The 20,220-nt window shown below is 47.9% G+C and overlaps 2 protein-coding genes and 1 pseudogene across 3 annotated transcripts; all 3 read right to left on the bottom strand.

Annotated features, from left to right (window-relative positions):
• Nucleotides 1–606: 606 nt before the first annotated feature.
• LOC114137852 (acetyl-coenzyme A synthetase 2-like, mitochondrial) lies at nucleotides 607–3,924 on the bottom strand (annotated as a pseudogene).
• A 131-nt stretch (nucleotides 3,925–4,055) lies between these two features.
• LOC114137847 (zinc finger protein 234-like) lies at nucleotides 4,056–9,580 on the bottom strand. The gene is made up of 4 exons (XM_028006682.1): nucleotides 9,375–9,580; nucleotides 6,451–6,601; nucleotides 5,941–6,048; nucleotides 4,056–5,827 (listed from the first exon to the last, which is right to left on the bottom strand). Exons 1-4 carry the CDS (start codon nucleotides 9,501–9,503, stop codon nucleotides 4,734–4,736), a joined length of 1,482 nt encoding a protein of 493 aa, XP_027862483.1. The 5' UTR covers nucleotides 9,504–9,580; the 3' UTR covers nucleotides 4,056–4,733.
• A 281-nt stretch (nucleotides 9,581–9,861) lies between these two features.
• vsx1 (visual system homeobox 1 homolog, chx10-like) lies at nucleotides 9,862–15,512 on the bottom strand. Of its 2 annotated transcripts, none has more exons than XM_028006164.1 (7): nucleotides 15,344–15,512; nucleotides 15,194–15,261; nucleotides 13,639–14,433; nucleotides 13,482–13,557; nucleotides 12,761–12,884; nucleotides 11,319–11,514; nucleotides 9,862–11,207 (listed from the first exon to the last, which is right to left on the bottom strand). In XM_028006164.1, exons 3-7 carry the CDS (start codon nucleotides 14,060–14,062, stop codon nucleotides 10,942–10,944), a joined length of 1,086 nt encoding a protein of 361 aa, XP_027861965.1. In that variant the 5' UTR covers nucleotides 14,063–14,433; nucleotides 15,194–15,261; nucleotides 15,344–15,512; the 3' UTR covers nucleotides 9,862–10,941. The 2 variants fall into 2 exon arrangements, with proteins under 2 accessions (XP_027861965.1, XP_027861966.1); XM_028006165.1 differs by having other exon boundaries at nucleotides 11,334–11,514.
• Between the last annotated feature and the right edge of the window lie 4,708 nt (nucleotides 15,513–20,220).

Raw genomic sequence — 20,220 nt, 5'->3', positions numbered from 1 at the left:
CTGTGTTCAGACACCCAGAACCTTCTGACCCGGAAACTGGATCTGAAGCTCCTGGTCCAAAATTTAAATCTTGGCCCAGAATGTCTGCGCCTGGTGTGTTTGGTGTCAAACCCCAGAACCGGTTCCTGTCAGGTTCTGACTGAGTTGGACCGGTTGGACGCCGGTGTCCCAGAGGTTGGACCCAGCTGACCTCAGCGACCTCAGAGAGCTCAGAGCGTCTCCGTGTTTCCGTAGAACTGGTTGATCTCCAGCGTCTCCCAGTACCTGCCTGGACACAACGGCAAGGTGAGACACACTCTGTCCCACACGGCCACACTCCATTTAACTTCCTGTTTAAGCTCCGCCCCCTGCCTCTCACAACCGCTTTAACGATGCTTTCTGCCGCTTTGTCTGTTTGGGATCACAGAGGTCAAAGGTCAGCAGACAGATGAAAGGAGACATCAGGTTCTGGTGATGGGTTTTGGCTCAGAGCCTCTGACCAATCAGAGCTCAGAAAGCAGAGCTAATGGTCTAACTGCAGATCATAAAACCAGGTTAATGAGAGGCTGGAGCTCCACTTTCTGCTGCAGGTGAGACTCACCTGAGGTTCAAGATCAACCTGCACAGATCATCCAACATTCATCCAACCTCCATCCAGCCTCCAGTGGGGAATGTGGGATTGGAGCGCTGGATGAAGCTGCGTAGGTGAAGCAGGGAGTTTTGGTGCCATTGACCCGGCTCACCTGGATCCGGGTACGCAGGTGTGCTGTCGAACAGGACGGTGGTGGCGCCGTTGCACAGCGGACCGTAAACCACGTAGCTGTGTCCCATCATCCAGCTGATGTCCGCCATGCAGCCAAACACGTCTCCGTCTCGGTAGAACACCAACTGGAACAACAGAAACAGGGTTCTGGGGAGTTCCGGACCTGTTGGCAGAACCAGGTCGGTTCCCTTCAGAGGTTCTCCTCTTCAGGCTGAATGTTGTTCCTTCTCCAAGGCCTGCTGGAGAAAATCTGCACCAGGCAGGAACACCAGCATCTAACTGTTCCCGGGTTGTAGGAAGGTGCTGTCTCTGGAGAACATTTGGACCTTCTCCATGGCGCTGTCCTTGAACAGAACCACGAGGAAGTCCGATCCGATGGTGGGGAAGCAACTCAGGATGCTACACGGAGGGACCAACCAGGACTCCTGGTGGCACTCAGCTTCTCTTTGGTCGAAACCACCGAACCCAACGACAGGAGGACCCAACTAGCCAGTGGCCTTGGCCCGATATGATCCGATCAGAATCCCGATGAGGTCATAATGTTCTAGCACCATGAGGAACCAGGAGTTCTCCACCACGGTTAGGTTCGAAGACCGGAGGCGTACCTGGTGAGTGATGGAGGCGAACAGCAGGTAACCCGCTGGGTTGGACGATGCCTTGAGGTTTCCCTGTGCTGCCTGATGTGTAGAGCAGGAAGAGGACGTCCTCGCTGTCCAGAGGTTCTGCTGGACAGACACCAGGCTGAGAGGACGTCACCTGAAGACAGCAGAGGAAGTTTACGCATGGTTCTGATGGACTGGGTGTGTTGGTCATTTTTGGACTGGTATGGACCTTCTGATCAGGTGTCTCACCTCTTCCAGAGGGACGTCCAACTTTCCCATCACTGCAAGCTGGTCGGTCCTCTGAGAGACGAAGACATGTTGGACAGATGGACAGGTCTTCACCGCAGCGTCCACAGTGGCCTTCAGCTCGATGACTCGGTTCCAGGTGATCACGGCCCTGCACTGAGCTGAGACAGAACGTCCTGAGGAACGTTCTGTGGGTTCCAACAACATCTGAACATGATCTGGAAACCAGGAGTAAATGTGAGAACATTCAGACCTCCTTTACTGTCATAATGAAACCGCTACCCTTGGACTAACAGGTTAGCATTTTGAGGGTCAACGTTAAGACGGTAAAGATCAAACTGTCTCGTCTTTAGGCTCTTTAGTTATTGGACAGAATTTCAGCTGATTGATGTCGGCCCCACATGGCGACAGCTCTAATGAAGGTCTGCTGTGGAAGCGCCAACATGGCGGCTACAGCCAGTGGCGACACCGGCATGTAGACGACCACCCTGTCACCTTTCTGGATCCCATGAGCCTTCAGGGCGTTGGCAAGGCGGCAGGTTGTCTCCAGAAGCTCCTTGAAGGAGAAACATGACGGAACCAGATCTGAGTTATAGCAAGTTAACAAGGAAGCAGGACCAGGAAACCACTTCCTGTTGTACTGTAGGGAGTTAGACGGTTTGTTTTAGTCAGTTCTGTCTTGGTTTTGGTTCTGGGTGCAGATCTAGATGCTGACCTGCTGCTCTACGCAGATGATGGTGAGATTTACAACAAAACAATCTCCTGCTTTGGGTCTGAAACATTTCCAGGAGATTCAGATTAGAATCTGGTGGAGATGAGAAAAGCTCTGAGGACGGATCCTGGACACGGTGTCTCTGTTTACGGAGCGTCATGGAAACAAGCCGGAGCGTCTCCGTCGCCGCAGCAGTCAGCAGGTGTGTGTGGCGTCTGCACCTGTAGGAGACCTTCACCTCGGTGCCGGGTTCGTCCTGCTCCCGGATCAGAGCCACCCGGTCCGGATGAGTTTCCTCATGGACGTCCAGGCAGTTCACTGGGACAGAGATGGAACCGGGTCAGCAGAACCCGGCTCAGGAGGGAACAGATCTCTCCAGGAGAACCTCGGACCTTCAGGACCCGGCTACGCTACTCTAGCTGAGGGCCTGGTGATGTTACCATGGAAACAGAGTTAAAAGACCCTGAGGAACTACACCGGTTCTGAAGGTTCTGGAGAACATCAGCTACCCTCCTAGAGAGCTTCAGATGGTCCTCCGGTCCAATCAGAACCCCTCCCCAGCGTGAGCCGCGGCGGCGCCGAGCGGATCATCATCCCAACCCGGCAGGAATCTCTGATTGAACATTAATCCTGAAGTGGATTTAGAGGCAGCAGACCGGGCCGGGCCGGGCCGGAGCGGCACGCAGCGGCGCCGCAGAACCCGTTTATGTAATGGAGAGCTGATCCCGTATCGGACCTGATGGGAACCAATCATCCCGCCGCCGTTATTGGATTATAATTGGATTATAATCCGACACAAACAAGGCAGAGGAGGAAAATCTGACAAACATCTGGACCCGGTACCGGGTCCTGGTCCAGAACCACCAGAGGTCTGGATTGGACTGGACCAGTCCTGGAGAACCAGAACCAACAACCAGAACCTGTCCTCCATGACGGGAACCAGAGTCACATCAGAACCTAATGTGACTGCGGATCAGAACCGGTCTTATCTCCACCTGCCGGCCTCTGTTAGGCCCGATCCCCACAGTGCTGGTTCTGTTTGGTCCAAACTGACAGCTGGAAATCTAAAACATCCTGCTGCTCTGGTCCATTCATGGTGCTGGTTCCGGTTCCCTGCCACCTTATTATTAATAAACCGAACCGAACCTCAACCTTTCTACCGTTTGTGTCAGAACGGAACCGACTGACTCACACAGGTTCGGTTCAGAGAAAAATCAGCCAAACTTGATCTGAGCTTTAATTCCTGATCCGAACCAAAAGGATATGATTCAGAAACCGGACCGGACCGGACAAGCTGCGACGGCCTAGGAGGACCCAGAAGAGTCCGGTTCCCCTGTGTGGAGCCATGTCGGTCTGGAGCGGGCCGAACCGAGACCGACCCCCCCGACAGCTGAGTCCAGCTAGGAGGCAGGGGGCGGGGCGAGCGGCTCCGGTTCTGGTTTGGGCGGGAACAGAGACTGGACCGGGAGGTTTCATCTGATGAAGCAGAACCGGATCTGGATCCAGATGTGAGCCAGTGGTTCCGGTTTGGTTCCGATTTTTAATCTGTTGCAAAATTATGAAGAATCGAAACATTTTACTGGATTATTATTGATTATAGATAAATATCACTGATACATCCATATTATATCTATAATCAATAACACTAATATTATTATTGGCTATAGATATAAATCAGGATTATATATTATAGATATATAAGTGATAGAGCTGCTGGTTTCTGTCTGGATAATCAAATCATCTGGAGCAGAAGGAAGGAAAGAAGCCTGTTTAATATGGGATTGAAGGTCCTAGTCAAAGTAACAGGTTCTTCATGAGTGGGAATGACCCAGAGGTTGCTATGACAACGCCTCAATGGTGCTGTTAGTAAAGTTGCTGCTGAAAAATCTGCATTTGCTTATTTTGAAACCAATTTTAATAAATGAATAAAATGGTGGGACGATGACCTCTGACCTCTGGTGTGTCCGACGATCCTGGAAGCCGATAATCTGATCGGCTGATTGTCACATGATCATAATAACGATGAAACAAACATGTTGTGGTCCTGATTAGCATCTCGAACGTAAACAAACCGCAGATTAGCATCAGAACCGAGGTGGGATTATCGCCTGGACGTCCGTTAATCTGACCGCAGGTCTGCTGGATTACACATCATCATCTGGATTTACTGGACTCCCTCAAGCTGCTCAACTGGAAACCAGTCAAACCAGTCCTCTGCTGCAGAGGAACCGGAACCGGTGCAGAACCGGTAGATGGGATTAGCAGCGGCTCTGGACCGGGTCAGAAACACGTCCAGCTGGAGTTCCTCAGGGCGTCACGTCCGCTCTGGAGCCGTGATTTAAAACTTTATTCAAAAACACGACAATCTAATGACAGATCAGTCCAACAGAACCGAACCGTCCAGCTCTGCGCCTTCATGAGATCTTCTGTCTCAGCTGCTAATCTGGGATTGAAGCGGCGGCTCGGCGCTCTGGCTCTGCTGCATCCGCCTCAGGTGAGCTTTGGTCTGCAGGTGAGCCTGCAGGAAGCTGCGCAGCCGGAAGTGCTTTCCGCAGCGCTGGCAGCTGTGCGGCGCCCGGCCGAAGGTCTCGGCGCAGGCGGAGCAGCGGGACGGCTTCTGGTCCCGCTGCAGCTCCTTCAGCCGGTAGCTCCTCCCGCACACACCGCAGTGGAACGGCCTGTCCCCCGTGTGGCTGCGCCGGTGCGCCCGGAGCTGCGACGGGTTGGGGAACTTCTTCCCGCAGACCTGGCAGGTGACGGCCGGCGGCAGCAGGCCGGCCGCCGCCGGCTCCTGGGCGTGCCGGCTGATCATGTGGTTCCTCAGGCAGCGGAAGCTCTTGCCGCAGAAGGAGCAGAGCTGCTTCTCTCTGGCGTGCGTGGCCTGGTGGCTGCGCAGGTTGGCAGCCTGCGTGAAGCGCCGCCCGCAGGTGGAGCAGCTGAACGGGCGCGGCTCCTGGTGCACCAGCGTGTGTCGCGTCAGGTGGGAGGCGTGGTAGAAGGCCTTGCCGCAGACCTCGCACATAAAGGTCTTGCTGAAGTGCGTCACCCGGTGAGTCTTCAGCGCGCTGACGCAGGAGTAGCCCTTCCCACAGATGTCGCAGCGGCAGCTCTTCTCGCCGGTGTGGCGCGCCTTGACGTGCAAGTCGCGGTGCGTCTTGTGGTTGAAGCTCTTGGGGCAAAAGCCGCAGGCGAACGGCAGGAGGCCGTGCTCCTTCACCTGGTGTTCCCGGAGCTTCAGGACGCCGCCGAACGCCGCGCCGCACACCGAGCACAGCGGGTGGGATTTCCTGTGGTGGTCGGCCAGCCTATCGGCGCTGGGGAACAGCCTGCTGCAGCGCCAGCACTGCAGGTGAAGCTCCTCGCTCGCCGTGGCCGCCGCCCGCCTCCGCCCGCAGCGTTTGGCCGCGCCGTCAGGTGGCGCTAGGGGCCGGGCGTAGTCATGGTCATCGGTCGGAGGGGAGGAAGAGGCGAGGCGCACCTGCAACTCCTCACCTGTGAGATTAGAGGCGCTGCTTCTGCTGTCACCTGGAACACAGACACAGTTCATCTGATGAGCAGCAGAGGGCGCTGCAGCAGCAGCTGACTCCACCAGGAGAACCTCAGGGCTCCGTCCTCAGCACATCAGCAGGTAGACTCACCCTCAGCGCTCAGAAATGGAAACATGGTCAGCGTTTGCTCTGCCTCCAGTCCGTCACTGACTCTGTACAGCAGGAAGTAGGCGTGGCCTGGGCCGGGCTCCTGCTCACCTGAAACACAGAAACGCAACGATTTTCACCTGGTTCACACCAAACACAGACTCTGACTCAGACCTACCTGGATCCAACCCTCTGCTCACCTGAATCCTGTTTATGACCCGATTCTGGTCTAACCCTAACCCAGGATCTGACTGGTTTAAACTAACTGGTTTAGAGACCTTTTACCTGGCAGACAGGTTTGCACCTGGTCCTGTCGGTGTTCTGTCCTACAGCTCCTCCCAGTGTCTCTCACTAATCCTTCATCTCTACTGTTTTCTACCTCTAAATGTTCGTCTCTCTGCAGATGATTGAGTTTTTCTTCCTGTGCTGATTGGAAATCATATCATCATTTTTAAATGTTAAATCTGTGATAAACAGATTTAAAATCTGAAAATGTTTGTCCTGCAGACTCACCTCCACCTGTCTGGGTCTTCATTAACCCTCCATAGATGCCAGCCGTTGTGGGCGGAGCCTCTTCCTGCCTCGTCATGCTGGTTTCCAGGATCTTCAGGATTTGATCCACAGCTTCCAGACACAGCCTGTCCACCGCCACTCCCAGTTCCTCCTGAGGAAACCAGTACACCTCCATCACTCGTTCACACAGACTGAAAGAACCAGTCTCTTCTGACTGGGCCCAAACTGGAACAGAACCAGGATTCTGCAGATCTGCAGCTCCTCCAAAGAGCCTCTTAATAACTTTGGTCCAAATGAATCCAGATGTTTAATGATAAGTTATGTTTTATTAGCAGGTTATTTACTGACGTTCCCTTCAGGAAAACTAACTGCATATCTCCTTGCCGTCGGGTTTTCCTCTTGATCACATGCAGAACATTCCTGACCATCAAGCGTTTTATTTCAGTGCGTTTGGATCATGCAGGGGAGTTGGGAGGATCCAGATCCAGGCTAATAATCTGATTCTGGACCCAGAACCAGGACGCCTGATGGTCTGAGGCCAGCTGGTTCAGGAAATGATCCTGACGTTTCACAAAGACACGACAGTGAAACAGAGACAAAATGTTGCCATAGGAGCAAACAGAAAACCCCCCAAAACAATTACAAGCCCGCCTGTAAATACAAAAACATACAAATGGTAATATATAGCTAGATATAAATAACTTAGCGTTTCAGTCATAGTGGGGGATTGTTGAGCAACCAGATGGTCAACGGGAGGAAACTATTTCTGAGTCTGGCTGTTCAACAGCGAAGGAAACTTCCTGCCGGACGGACAACGACCAGATGATCAGACGATCAAACGATCAGGGGATCAAATGATCAAATGATCAGACGATCAAACGATCAGGGGATCAAATGATCAAATGATCAGATGATCAAATGATCAGGGGATCAAATGATCAGATGATCAAATGATCAGGGGATCAAATGATCAGGGGATCAAATGATCAGAGGATCAAATGATCAGATGATCAGATGATCAAATGATCAAACGATCAAACGATCAGAGGATCAGACGATGGAGAGGACAGGAGGAGTCAGAGAGGATCTGGTTTGCTCTGGCTGAGCAGCATCACCAGGCTACAAACAACAGCATTCTGCAGGTTTTTATGGGACGTATTAGAGATGTTGTTCAAAGCCTTTCTAGAATATATCCTGACAGGTAATCTCTCTGATACATGGGAAACAGGGATTATCAGTTTAATCCCCAAACCTAATAAACATCTAATGGATGTTTATAATCAGAACATCTCTGTGTGATTATGAAATGTTAGCTCAGGTTTCTGCTCAGACTGAATAGAAGTGAGAGATTCAACAATCAGCCTTTATTATGGTCAGCTTGGATTTCACACACGCTGGACATTCCTCTCTGAGATGCTGCAAACTTTAGGGGATTATCTTTGTGGATTCATTGAGCTGCTCTACGGTGATATTTATAGCTCAGTTCCCATAAATCCAGGACTCCGCTCTAGATTTAAGATCCAGCGAAGCATTTGGCTTTACACTGTTTATCACAATAACTCAGTTATTAACGCTGCAAATCAATAACAAGATCAACCAGTTTTCTGACGATCAAAACAAACAAAAACGATCCAGTGCTTGTCTCTGCCCTCAGTATAATTTCATAAATCCCTCAGATTTAAGGTTAGAAATGTGAGATTTCTCTCATTTATTACTGAACATAAAGCATTTCATCAGTCAGAGTCAAGAATGAAGTTAAATGTTTATGAATGAAACAGGAAGAAATGTTTTTGTTAAAGGTCCCAATTAATTAATACATGAGAAGGTTGGTTATTAATGAATCTGACTTTGACGTCATGGTTGTTGTGGAACCGGGTTCTGCTCCACGCCACTGTACCGGGCCGGCCCAAGTAACCCTTGACTGCGTTGTGCGTTTCTGGGTGATCAGGCGGTCTCCCTCAGCACACTACAACAGAGCTTTTAGCTTAGCACATGAAGTGTTTTACAATATTAACAAAACTAAAAGTACAAAAAGTGATGACTGGGACACATCTAGTAAATATTAATCACACACTTTGTCTAAGTTCATAAAAATGATGTTTTATGTGTTGCTAACACTTTTCTACTGTGTGCTGAAGAATGCAACTCACCTCTAGTGCAGCTTTCACAGACTGGCAGTGAGAACAGGGGCCAGCAACATGTAACCAGCCACACAGAGAGGGGGCGCTGTTTCCCCACTGCACTGATACATATAGATTCTACAACCTAAACACTGTTACAGTTGCGCTTAGGAAAAATGGCTTAAAACATTCAATATGGATTCATTTTTCTAATTTTATATTTAGAAAGCTGGGAGGATTTGAAATCCTTGGAAATTTGGATTTTGAGATCAGGAGATTCCAGTTAAACTGCCAAACATCCAGACTTCTGCTAAATGAATCTCACTCCGTGTTTAAGTTTTAGTGAATAAATACAAGGCTCGTATGAAAACAGTCTTATGTTTCTAGACATTTCTTAGGTCCTGTGAATTTGTTGTCATTTCTGAGAAAATATCATTTTATTCGTTGGATTTTGGGAAGGTGAGCAAAGCGATCCGATTATCGTAGATTGAGTTAATCAGAAATGTTTGTCCCAGATTCAGTATTGACTTTCTCGATCTCCACGTTAAAAGTGAACGACAGTAAATTAACTGACATTAAACGTAACGAGAGTCAATGAGATAAAACATTTATTTAGATTATGATGGAGATTCTAGCTTGTTTTCTACAATGTTGTTCATATTCTCTTGCGTTGCTGTTAACAGCTTTGTTAGTTGATAATAAATAAAAAAGTTAAACTCGCTGCAGAGTTCACAAGGACCGTGACGTCACCCGACCTGAGCTGCTGGAGCCGGAAGTGTTGCTGTTAGCCACGGTTAGCTTTACCTCCGGCCGGGGCTCCTGGCTGCTTACACGGACCGCCTCCCTCGCGGTTCGGAGCTCCGTCAGCAGAGTTTGGGCCAGGCTGTTCACGACCAGAACCACTTGGCTCCTGACTGCGGCTAAATCCGCCATTCTGGGCCGCGGTCCGTTCCGGGTTAGCAAGCGACTGAACAGCGGTACAGGACGTGACGTAGGTGACTCGTCCAGTGCCTTTTCCGTTTCCTTTAAAAAACAAAAATAAACATGCCATGATTCATACAGCAAACAGAGAGAAGCAGCTCATTTAACCAGATTCATTCATTTATTATTATTTTATAATAAACCGAAGGAAATTCTGACTTTTTTCTCAGAATTTTAACTTTAAAGTCAGAATTGAATTTTTCCGCCCTGATCCTCCATTGGACACAGATTCTTTATTTCAGAAAACTATTGTTGATCGCAGAGAAAATCTACATGATGTAATTCTTATAGATTCTGTGGGCAGAAATGATCTCCTGTAGCAGTCTGTGTCACAGGGCGTGAGAAGAAGCCTCTGACTGAAGGCAGTCTGATGCTCAGGGTGGATTTATGGAAGATCATCATCATCTCCACTGGTTCCACAGAACCAGAACAGAACCAGGCTTTTTATCCGGTTGTTGACCTGTTCTGACAGATGATAACAGAAAGATTGACCCACACAACAATAATCTCCTTTGTTTTGTTCACGTTTTAATTTTTAATCCTTTATCTGTTGTGGAAAATCTCCTGTCATTATTAGAGAGAACCATGAAAACAATAACAATAATCCAGGAACCGCTGCTGAACGTCACCAACATCAGGACGATCTCACAGCTGGTCTGCAGCTGGACTCCTCCTTTCTATGGCCGTCTCCATGGCGACGCGGTGGCAGCGCGGATGGCTAGCATGACTATGGGTAATCTGAACAGGCTGCTGCTGCAGACATCCTGAAGATGTTTTAATAGAGTGGACAGCAACACGCCTGATGGTTGCCATGGAGATTCTGGACACAAGGATGCTGGATGGACATCCTACAGGACTCATCCAACCATCATCCAACCATCATCCAACCATCATCCATCCATTTCTTGGTTTTTCATCATGATTTATGACACAAAGTCTGAGATGCTCCAAAAATATCTTATTTTTATTTTTCCCTCTGGTGACCAATGGCTGTACAGACATTTAGTAATAATAATAATAACATCAAGAACAACCATAAACAGTAAGTATAGTTTATATTTTACATTCTGAGCTCCAAACACACAAACAGACAGGAAGTTTCCTCCCAACACAGGTAGAAAATGGGGAAAAGAACCAAACGGGTCCTGGAGTTCTGGAGTCCAACCCGGTCCAGTGAAGTTCTGCAGGTTCTGCAGAACTTTCAGCCTCTCCTCTTGCCCCGCCCACTCCTCTCTGATTGGTTCCCGGGTGGGTGGGGCCGCCCTGCTTCACTTACGCCACATAATAAATAAACTCCGTCTTAATGCGGCCGGTTTGCATGGCAACAGATGACGCCTCCTCATGAAGGAAGAGCCAATCAGATTACAGTCCGAGCAGGCCCCGCCCACCTTCAGCTGTGTTCCTCTGATTCGCCGCTGCTCCCCTGCTGTGGCGAGGGGGCGGTCCTTGCGGAGGCCCCGCCCTCTTCCTGCTGCGGCTGTTTGGCAGAGCTGGATAGGTCGATGGCCTCTTCCTCTTCCTCCTCTTCCTCCTCCGTCTCCTCCCCCTCCGGAAGCCCCGCCCCCTCGGCGCCCCGCTGCAGGGCGTCGCAGAACGGGTCGGGCGGCGGCGGGCTGGAGCATTTCTTAGCCATCTCCAGGGACTTCTTGTGCATACCTGAGGGGGCGGAGCCAGACCAGATCAGGTCAGAACGGGAGGCGGCCAGCAGGGGGCGCTGTGAGTGAGCGCGTGTGTATTGCTGCCGGTGTGCGTGTGCGTGGCACTGACGTGCATGCGGCTCACCGAGCAGCCAGGGGGCGCAGGAACCCATCATGCCGTTCTTGGCCGAGTTGAGGATGGACTCCGGCAGCGGGATGGAGTGGCGGACCATGGCGCCGTACAGACCGTACTCCGCCATGACGCTGCTGCGGCCCCAGCACTTCTCACGCTTCCGCCACTTCGCCCGCCGGTTCTGGAACCACACCTGGACACCAGCAGAACCAGAACATGTGAACCGGGTCAGGATAAACGGAACCATAACACACAGAACCAGAACATGTGGACCGGGTCAGGACAGACAGAACCAGAACATGTGGACCGGGTCAGGACAAACGGAACCACAACACACAGAACCAGAACATGTGGACCGGGTCAGGATTTAAATAAATTAAAATCTATTTAATGGTCTGAATGTTCAATAATAAACTGTTATAATGTCTTAATATAAATCAGGATCATAATGTTATAAAACTTCGTTAAATTATTTTTGTCTATTTTTCTAGATTGTTTTATTTATAGACTTTTTATTTTTAATATATTTTTTATCATTTCGTGTTGTTATAATTAAATTGATGACGTCAAGTTGTGGCTGTTGGTCCCGCCTGCAGCTCCTCCACCGGGTCCGGTTCCGGCTTCAGTTCTGGCTCCGGTACCGGTTCCGGTTCCATCCCGCCTCGGTTTTGCTCTTCGTGTTCTGTTGTCCTGGTGGAACCGGTTCTCCTGTTTTCGGTCCTTCTTTTGCAGTAGATTCCTTTTGCTTTAGTCCGGTACCAGTAGGGGCTCCGGCGGCCCGGTCGGCCCGGTACCGGTTCGGCCCCCTGCTGTACCGGTTTGTTCTTTTGGATCGGCTCATCAGGTCCAACTTTCTGTTAACACTTTTGGGTTTTTCTTTTTCGGTCTTTAATTCTCTCTTTCTTCTAAATTTTAAAATAAAATCATTAAATATTATAATATAACGGTTATTAACAAGTTATAATAAAGTATTGATTGAATACTAATGAGTATCAATAATAATGTAATATTTTTATACAATTGAGAATTAAATAATTGATGAATATCATTTTGTTTTATTTTAGTTTCTATACTTTAATGTAAATATGACAAAATGTATAATGTCTTTATTAAATTAAAATTAGTATCTACATTATCATAAATAATTATCATTTGTATTAATGATAATAAATTATTACTAATTATTTTTAATAAAAATAAAATAATGTCTGCATTATCTTTAAACACCTAAATAATTTCTGAATATGTCACATTGTTTTATTTTAGTTTCTATATTTCGATACACAAAATGAATAATTTATTTAATAAAGATCAGTGTTTATATTATTACTGAATCTAAAAGCAGAACAGAAAATAAATAAGTTCACACACAACAAAACACGGAGTCCTCGGTTCTGTGGATCTGCACACATCAGAACCGAACCGGACCGCTGCCTCACCTGGATCCGGTCCTCCGGCAGTTCCGTCTTCATGGCCAACATCTCCCGGGCGTAGACGTCCGGATAGTGGGCCTCGTGGAAGGCCTTCTCCAGCTCCTCCAGCTGGTGGGAGGTGAAGACGGTGCTGAGGAAGAGGAGGAGGAGGAAGAGTTAAAATCAGGTCGGAACCAGCTGAGCTGCAGGTTCAGAACCAGAACCAGTTCTGTTCACATGGTTTAATCCCGCTGCTCTATTCATTATTATTATTATTATTATTATTATATTTGTAGCTAATTATTTAATCTTTAATGTTTTCTCTTTAAAGCTCCAGACTTTTTTATTTTCATGTTTTTCTGAGTAAATTAAATTAAATCTTTTTAACCAAACATATTTATTAATTACCAAACTAGAATTTATTCACTGTTATTGATTTATAATTCAATAAAGTCAATGATTATTTATGTGCAAATAATTAGAAACCGGTTCTGGTCCATCAGAATTTCATTAATAAAAATCAAATTTCGTTTCATTTCATATTTTCTGTTTTTTAAAATATTTTCATCAGTAATTTCTAAATCAGCTCAAAGTCCCGGAGCTGCTGGGTCCATCGGAACCGAGCCGCAGATTCAAAGCTCCGTTTTCAGAGGAAAAATAAATCGTCCAATTGAATTTAATTAATTTTTAAAATTTGCCTAATTTCTGTTATTTTTAAAACTTGTTTCCGGATGAAGATCTTCCTCACCGGTGTCTCCTCTTCTTCCTCTTCTGGGAGTTTCCGGAGCTTTTCGAGTCGTTTCGGTCCGACAGACACTCTTCATCTGCAGAACAGAACCAGAACCAGAACATCAGAACCAGACCGCGGTGGAACTGGGCCACTCCAGAACCGGACCGGTCCGTACCTGAGTACTGGTCCCGCTGGGCCTCCAAGTTCTGCAGGTAGTGCCCGTCCGGCCGCGCCTGCAGCAGCGGCAGGTGGCCCGGCAGGAAGCACGGCGCCCCGGCGGGCTGCTGCGCCGCCAGGCTGCACAGGAAGCCCAGGCCGAGCGGCAGCGACCCGCCCGGGAACGAGAAGCCGCCGAGGCCGCCGGCCGGGCCCGGAGGCTCCGCGGCGGTCCCGGAGCCCGCGGCGGGCGGTCCGGAGCCCGGCGGCCCGGCGGGCTGCTGGCGCGCCGCCAGGTCCGACTCCAGGCCCAGAAGGTCGGTGATGGCGAAGCCTTTGGACCGGAACCCGGAGCCGTGCAGCCGGGCCTTGTCGATGCCGAACCCCGGGGAGAGCATCCGCACCCTGGGCTTGTCCTCGCTGAGCTCCTCCCGGCCGGTCATGCTGAGGAAGAGGAGAGATGAAGGTCGAAAAACGGGACCGGAACCCGGCGGGAGGAATTTATGCGGCCCCGGGCCCCCGGGTCCGCGGCGGCAGCCAATCAGGAGCCAGAACCAGCGGGGTAGGGGGGGAATTGGGGGGGGGGGGGGGGGGGGGGGTCTCTTCTCAATCCCAGAGGATTAATTGCCACCAATTTCCCTCCAATCCGATCTGGATTTACTGACCGGAGGAAGAGGAGGAGGAGGAAGGTTTAGTTTGTTGATCTTTGATCAGACCCAGATCTCCTCTTCATCTTCTCCCTGCGGCGTCACCGAGCTGCAGGGGTTACCATGGCAACCGCATCCCAGAGCCAGATGAGGTCAAAGTTTAAAACCTTTAACAGAATCAGAAACAGAAGAAATGAAGAAGGTAGATTCAGATTCTGGAATCAGAGACAGGAAGTTCATCTGTAACAGTGGTCCCCAACCGCCGGTCCGCGGACCAATTGGTACCGGGCCACGCAAGAAATAATGAACTACTTCCGGATCTTTTATTTTGAAAATCCTAAACCGGATTTTACCGGCTACTTCTTGCGAGTCAAAATTGAGCCAACTTGCAGCAGAATGAGTAACAAAACAACACCGGATTACTGCCCCCCCCTGCAGCAAAATTACGAAGGGCTGACCGGTCCGCCGACTAAAAGGTTTGGGGACCGCTGGTCTATAAATGTCCAACAGATTCTCACTCTGAGGATGGGTTGAAATGCCCCATGAAGGCAGGAACATCGAGATTATCAGCAGCTGCAACCATCTTCAGATTAAATCAGATCAATTTAAGATTAAATATGAATTTATTTATTTGTTTTCTTATCATTTCTGAGTGAGAAAAGTCCAAATAGATCCAACATTCTGACATGAAACTGAGGATTTGAGTTTCCTTTGTGTTTATTTTAGGTGTCTGTGTCTACCCCCCTGATTGTTCCCAGCCGGGTCTCGTTCCCTGATCGCTCTCCTTGTTTTAATCCCACCTGTTCCTCGTTCCTCGTCTTGTCTAATCTAATCTTCTTGCTGTCTGATGTTTTCCGTTGTTACCGGTTTTGAGCCTTTGCTCATCTGTGCTGCTCTCAGCATTAATCATCTTTCTTTCACTCCAACCTGGATCCTCTCAGCCTCATCGTGACAGAAACGATCCAGGAAACTGAAACAGGAAGAACATCTGGAAACTGTAGAAATATAAATTTATAAATTCAGATGCATCAATATTTACTAACATCATGAAAACCGAAGACGGTGCAGAGATTCTACCTGGTCAGGCTGTGGCTACTATGCAGTAGCTCATCACCATCAGTGTGAATGAATGAATGAATGAATGAATGAATGAATGAATGAAGGCAGAACCACTTTAGGTTCCTCTGGACCTGATAAGGGGCAACAGAAACACAAGACTGAAGGTTGCAGACACACACACACACACACACACACACACACACACACACACACACACACACACACACACACACACACACACACACACACACACACACACACGCACACACACACACATTAATGCAATAAATCCATAAATTCACAACTAATTAATAAAAACTTGCCCTGCGACAGACTGGCGACCTGTCCGGGGTGTACCCCGCCTCTCGCCCGGAACGTAGCTGGAGATGGGCACCAGCAACCCTCCCGACCCCATTAGGGACAAGGGGTGAACAGAAAATGGATGGATGGATGGATTAATAAAAACTCAGTTCTAAATATAAAAAGCTGATTTTTATCCTAAAAACAACAATGATAATAATAATTAAATTTGTTATTTCCAACAAAAATAATGAGCAAAAATAACTTATCTCTGAATATTTAAAACGGTAATTAATAATAATAATCAATAACCAATAATCAATAACCAGCACAAAGCTGCAGATCCGTGTCTTTTTCTCCGATGACGGATCTTCATCATCAGCAGGTGATGATGATGATGATGATGATGATGAGGGCCGTCGGTACCAGCCAGTACCTGATTCTGTTGGGCCGGTCCGGATCGTCCAGAATCGGTTCTTCAGTTCAACTGACACCAGGAGGTCCGGTCCGAACCGGGCAGGTTCTGGTCAGGTTCTAACTGGACCTGAGGTTCTGCCAACTGGATCCTCAGCAGATCCAGAGCCTGAAACATCTCCAGAACCAAGAAGATCTCCAGAGTGGACCGGGCCATCAGAACCGGCCTGGTGCTCACCATCACTCTGGACGGCTCCTCTGCAGGCCCGACCCCCGACCCCTGACCCCCGACCCGGACCCCTCCAAGCCGGGTCCAGGTCTCTGGAGACGAGCAAGCGGCACGTGCCGGAGCCGGCTGCGGGCCCGGTTAAGAACCGGGTCAGACGGCTTTAATCATTGGCCATTAGAGCTTCCAGTGTGTCTGGACAGAACCTTTCAAAGATTACTGCATGTAAACGAGGGGGGGGGGGGGGGGACGTGGGCCAGACCGGGTCCAGACCGGGTCCAGACCTCCAGACTTTAATGGAACCACTTTAATCCTGGAGCCGTTTTACTCTGAACGAGGTTAATCTATTAGCATAAATGTGAATTTATGAATAATTAGTGGGACATTGGGGGGGGTAAAGGGGGCAGGACGCATGGACAGACTGTTGAAACAGAACAATGGATCAGAACAGCAGCTGACTGAATGGTTCTGATGGTTCTGTTGGACCCGGTGCATCAGAATTATCAGGATCCCGTCTCCATGACAACCAGCTGCTGCTTGTTGTTGGACCTTCTGGAGGAAACCCGTCTGGACCTTCCAGAACCTCTGGAGAGGTTCTGCTGGTTTCAGTGAGGAAGAAGTTCTGCAGAACGAACTTCAGTGAAGCACGGTGGTGGCAGCATCATGGTCTGGAGAACAGCTGGCATTTCCTCTGAGGTCCAGTCCAGGTTCCGACCCAGAAGCCCTCTGCACATTTCTGTCCTGAGTAGTTTGTTGGACTGGGTCACAACCAAACCTGGATGGGTCCAGATGGGTCTGAATATGGACCCGTTTGGACCCATCCTGACCCGGTTGGACCCGCCCGTTCTCTGCATCTGAAGCTCCGGCCTTGAATCAGTCCAGAATAATTGAGTTGATGCTACATGCAGATTACAGCGGTGACCTCTGACCCCTGACGTCTGCACATTAATTACAGAAGGTCGAAGAGAAACGATGATGATGATGATGGAGATGAAGAGTGGATGAAAAGATCAGAGATAATCTGAAGATTATTATAATCAATCAATCTGCTCCGTCATATGAAGGTAATCCACAGTATTGATTTAATCCAGACTCTTCATCTGATGTTCTGCTTCCAATCTGCTGCTCTGATCAACTCTGATCAACTCCACTGATCAATAATCATCTGCAGAGCAGCAGGAACCAAAAAGGACCAGATGTAGTTTTTATTTGGTCAGTTTGGCCAAATTAAACCATAAAACCTTTAATTTGTCCAATAAAAACCAAACAGACTGGCTCTGGACCAATCAGAGGCTCGGCACTTAGCATGGTTAGCTGCCTGGTAACAACAATAGCTGTTAGCATTAGCTAGATAACTGTTGTTTGTTAGCATTAGCTTGATGTTAGCGGTTAGTGCTAACTAGATATCAGCTTTAATTAGATATCAGAAAGTTGTAAGTCCCAACTAGCTGCTAGCTGTTGGTGGGTGGAGTTAATTCATCCACCTCCTGCTAAGCTAAGTCTTTTCCTGAAACCACACCCAGAACACCTGTAGCTTTCAAAATAAAATTGAAAAATAATTAAAATAATGCAGATGGAAAAGTATTTTTCCACTAAATAAACCAAATAAAACATGACATCACACTGTGCAGTGAGCTAACGGGCTAACCGGCTAACAGGAGCTGCTGACCTCCTGCTAGAGGAAACCAGCTGATTGTTGCTTCTCCTCCTGGTGAAAGTCGGACAAAATTAGGGCCAAGTTGCAGATAATCCCTGGGGATTGACTGGCAGGCTGGCAGAGCCGCGTGTGTCTGCGTGGAAGAAGGTAAAAATGGTCAGCGGGTTTAAAAAGCAATTAGTTTGGAGGAATCTGCTTATCAGAGATAATTAAAGCAAATTTGAGGCTGATGTTTTTAATCCGTCTCTGTTCTCCTTTTTCTTTCTGATGATGTCAGCTGAGATTTATTTCTGCTTAAAATAAACTGTTGAGATTATTTTTAATCAGTGAAATCCTGGTTTTCTGTGAGTGGCTGAGCTGCAGGGAGGCAGCCAATCAGAGCGCACCTGAATCAGCAGGAAGAGTCGGCAAACAGCAGCAAACAGGCAGGCCGTCTTAAAGGGACAGCGATGTCTTAAAGGGACAGCGCCGTGTTAAATGGACAGCGCCTTTTTAAAGGGACAGCGACGTCTTAAAGGGACAAAGGCCTTTTTAAAGGGACAGCGACGTCTTAGAGGGACAGCACATTGTTAAAGGGATAAAGGCCTTCTTAAAGGGACAGAGATGTCTTAAAGGGACAAAGGCCTTTTTAAAGGGACAGCGACGTCTTAGAGGGACAGCACATTGTTAAAGGGATAAAGGCCTTCTTAAAGGGACAGCGATGTCTTAAATGGACAAGACCTTCTTAAAATGACAGCGATGTCTTAAAGGGACAGCGCCTTTTTAAAGGGACAGCGCCGTTTTAAAGGGACAAGGCCTTCTTAAAGGGACAGCGACGTCTTAAAGGGACAAGGCCTTCCTAAAGGGACAGTGACGTCTTAAAGGGACAGCGCCGTGTTAAAGGGACAAAGGCCTTCTTAAAGGGACAAGACCTTCTTAAAGTGACAAGGCCTTCTTAAAGGGACAAAGCCTTGTTAAAGGGACAGCGACGTCTTAAAGGGACAAGGCCTTCCTAAAGGGACAGTGACGTCTTAAAGGGACAGCGCCGTTTTAAAGGGACAAGGCCTTGTTAAAGGGACAGCGATGTCTTAAGGCAGGTATGTCCAAAGTCCGGCCCGGGGGCCAATCACGGCCCGCGGTCAGATTTCATACGGCCCGCAGCTTCGGTCTTATAATGTATTATTTATGGCCCGCCTGCACTGTGAAACAGAATAAATAAATCATAAAACTTGAAACTGTAATTCCTCCTTTCACCAAATGGTGGCAGCACCACTTTAATACTATCAGTCTCTGCCTCCGTGCAGTGAACCGCTCTCCACTCATTTCTGCCATGGCCACTGCAAAGAAAACAAGTTGACAGTGAGGGCCGCCGCTTTCAAGAGAGATGGGAATTATAACACTTCTTCACTGAAAATCAAGGCAATTGTGCTTGTCTAATTTGTAATGAGACGGTTGCCTTGTTTAAGGATTTCAACGTAAAGAGACACTACCAGACTAAACATGCTAACACATACAACAAGCTAACAGGAAGTGACCGTGCTGAAAAAGTGAAGCAGCTCCAAGCTGCACTGGCATCACAACAGCGATTCTTCACGCGGGCCTGTGAGTCAAAAGAAAATACCACCAAAGCAAGCTACGAAGTTAATGTTAATAGCTAAACATGGCAAATCTTTTACTGAAGATACATTTATCAAAGACTGTGTTATGAAAATGGTGGAGAACATTTTGCCCTGAGAAGAAGCAAGAATTTGAGAAAAATGTTTGCCTGGCAGTAACAGTGTGGCACTGAGAGTTGAGGACATAAAACTGAGTATTTTGAACGGTAACATCTGTCACTATCAGCAGTGAAGAGCCAAAAGAACATTTATGCACTTGGATTTATGGCACTTATTTTTATTAAACTCTTGAGTAAGATTTGGTTATGAACCTGTAGATGTGATACAAACTATTACTTTCTGAAAGATATTGTAAATGACAAGAGCAAAATTCACTTGTTTTAAGATTTAATAATAACAGACAACTTTGCATTACTTATAACTCCTGTTTAAAATGTTCTTGAGGCAAAGATATTTTTAAACTCATGTAAATTTAAGGTATTTCATACAGTTTGTTCAATGTTATCTGACTCTCCAGATATGAAAGAAAAGCAGAATTTCTGTTTTTAGAGTTGCCTGAGTAACTTATATTTGGTTATTTTGTCATTTGAAAAATAAAGATAATTGTGACAATGAAAATTGTTTTATAACGGTGTGTATTTGCATGACACTTTTGTAGTTAAAAAATGTCCGAACAAACTATTGGCCCCCAGGCATCTTGACT

This window comes from Xiphophorus couchianus, chromosome 22, assembly GCF_001444195.1.
Source record: "Xiphophorus couchianus chromosome 22, X_couchianus-1.0, whole genome shotgun sequence".
Classification (NCBI taxonomy): domain Eukaryota; kingdom Metazoa; phylum Chordata; class Actinopteri; order Cyprinodontiformes; family Poeciliidae; genus Xiphophorus; species Xiphophorus couchianus.
Note: the sequence above shows the minus strand (reverse complement) of the source record. Positions and strands in the feature narration are given on the sequence as shown.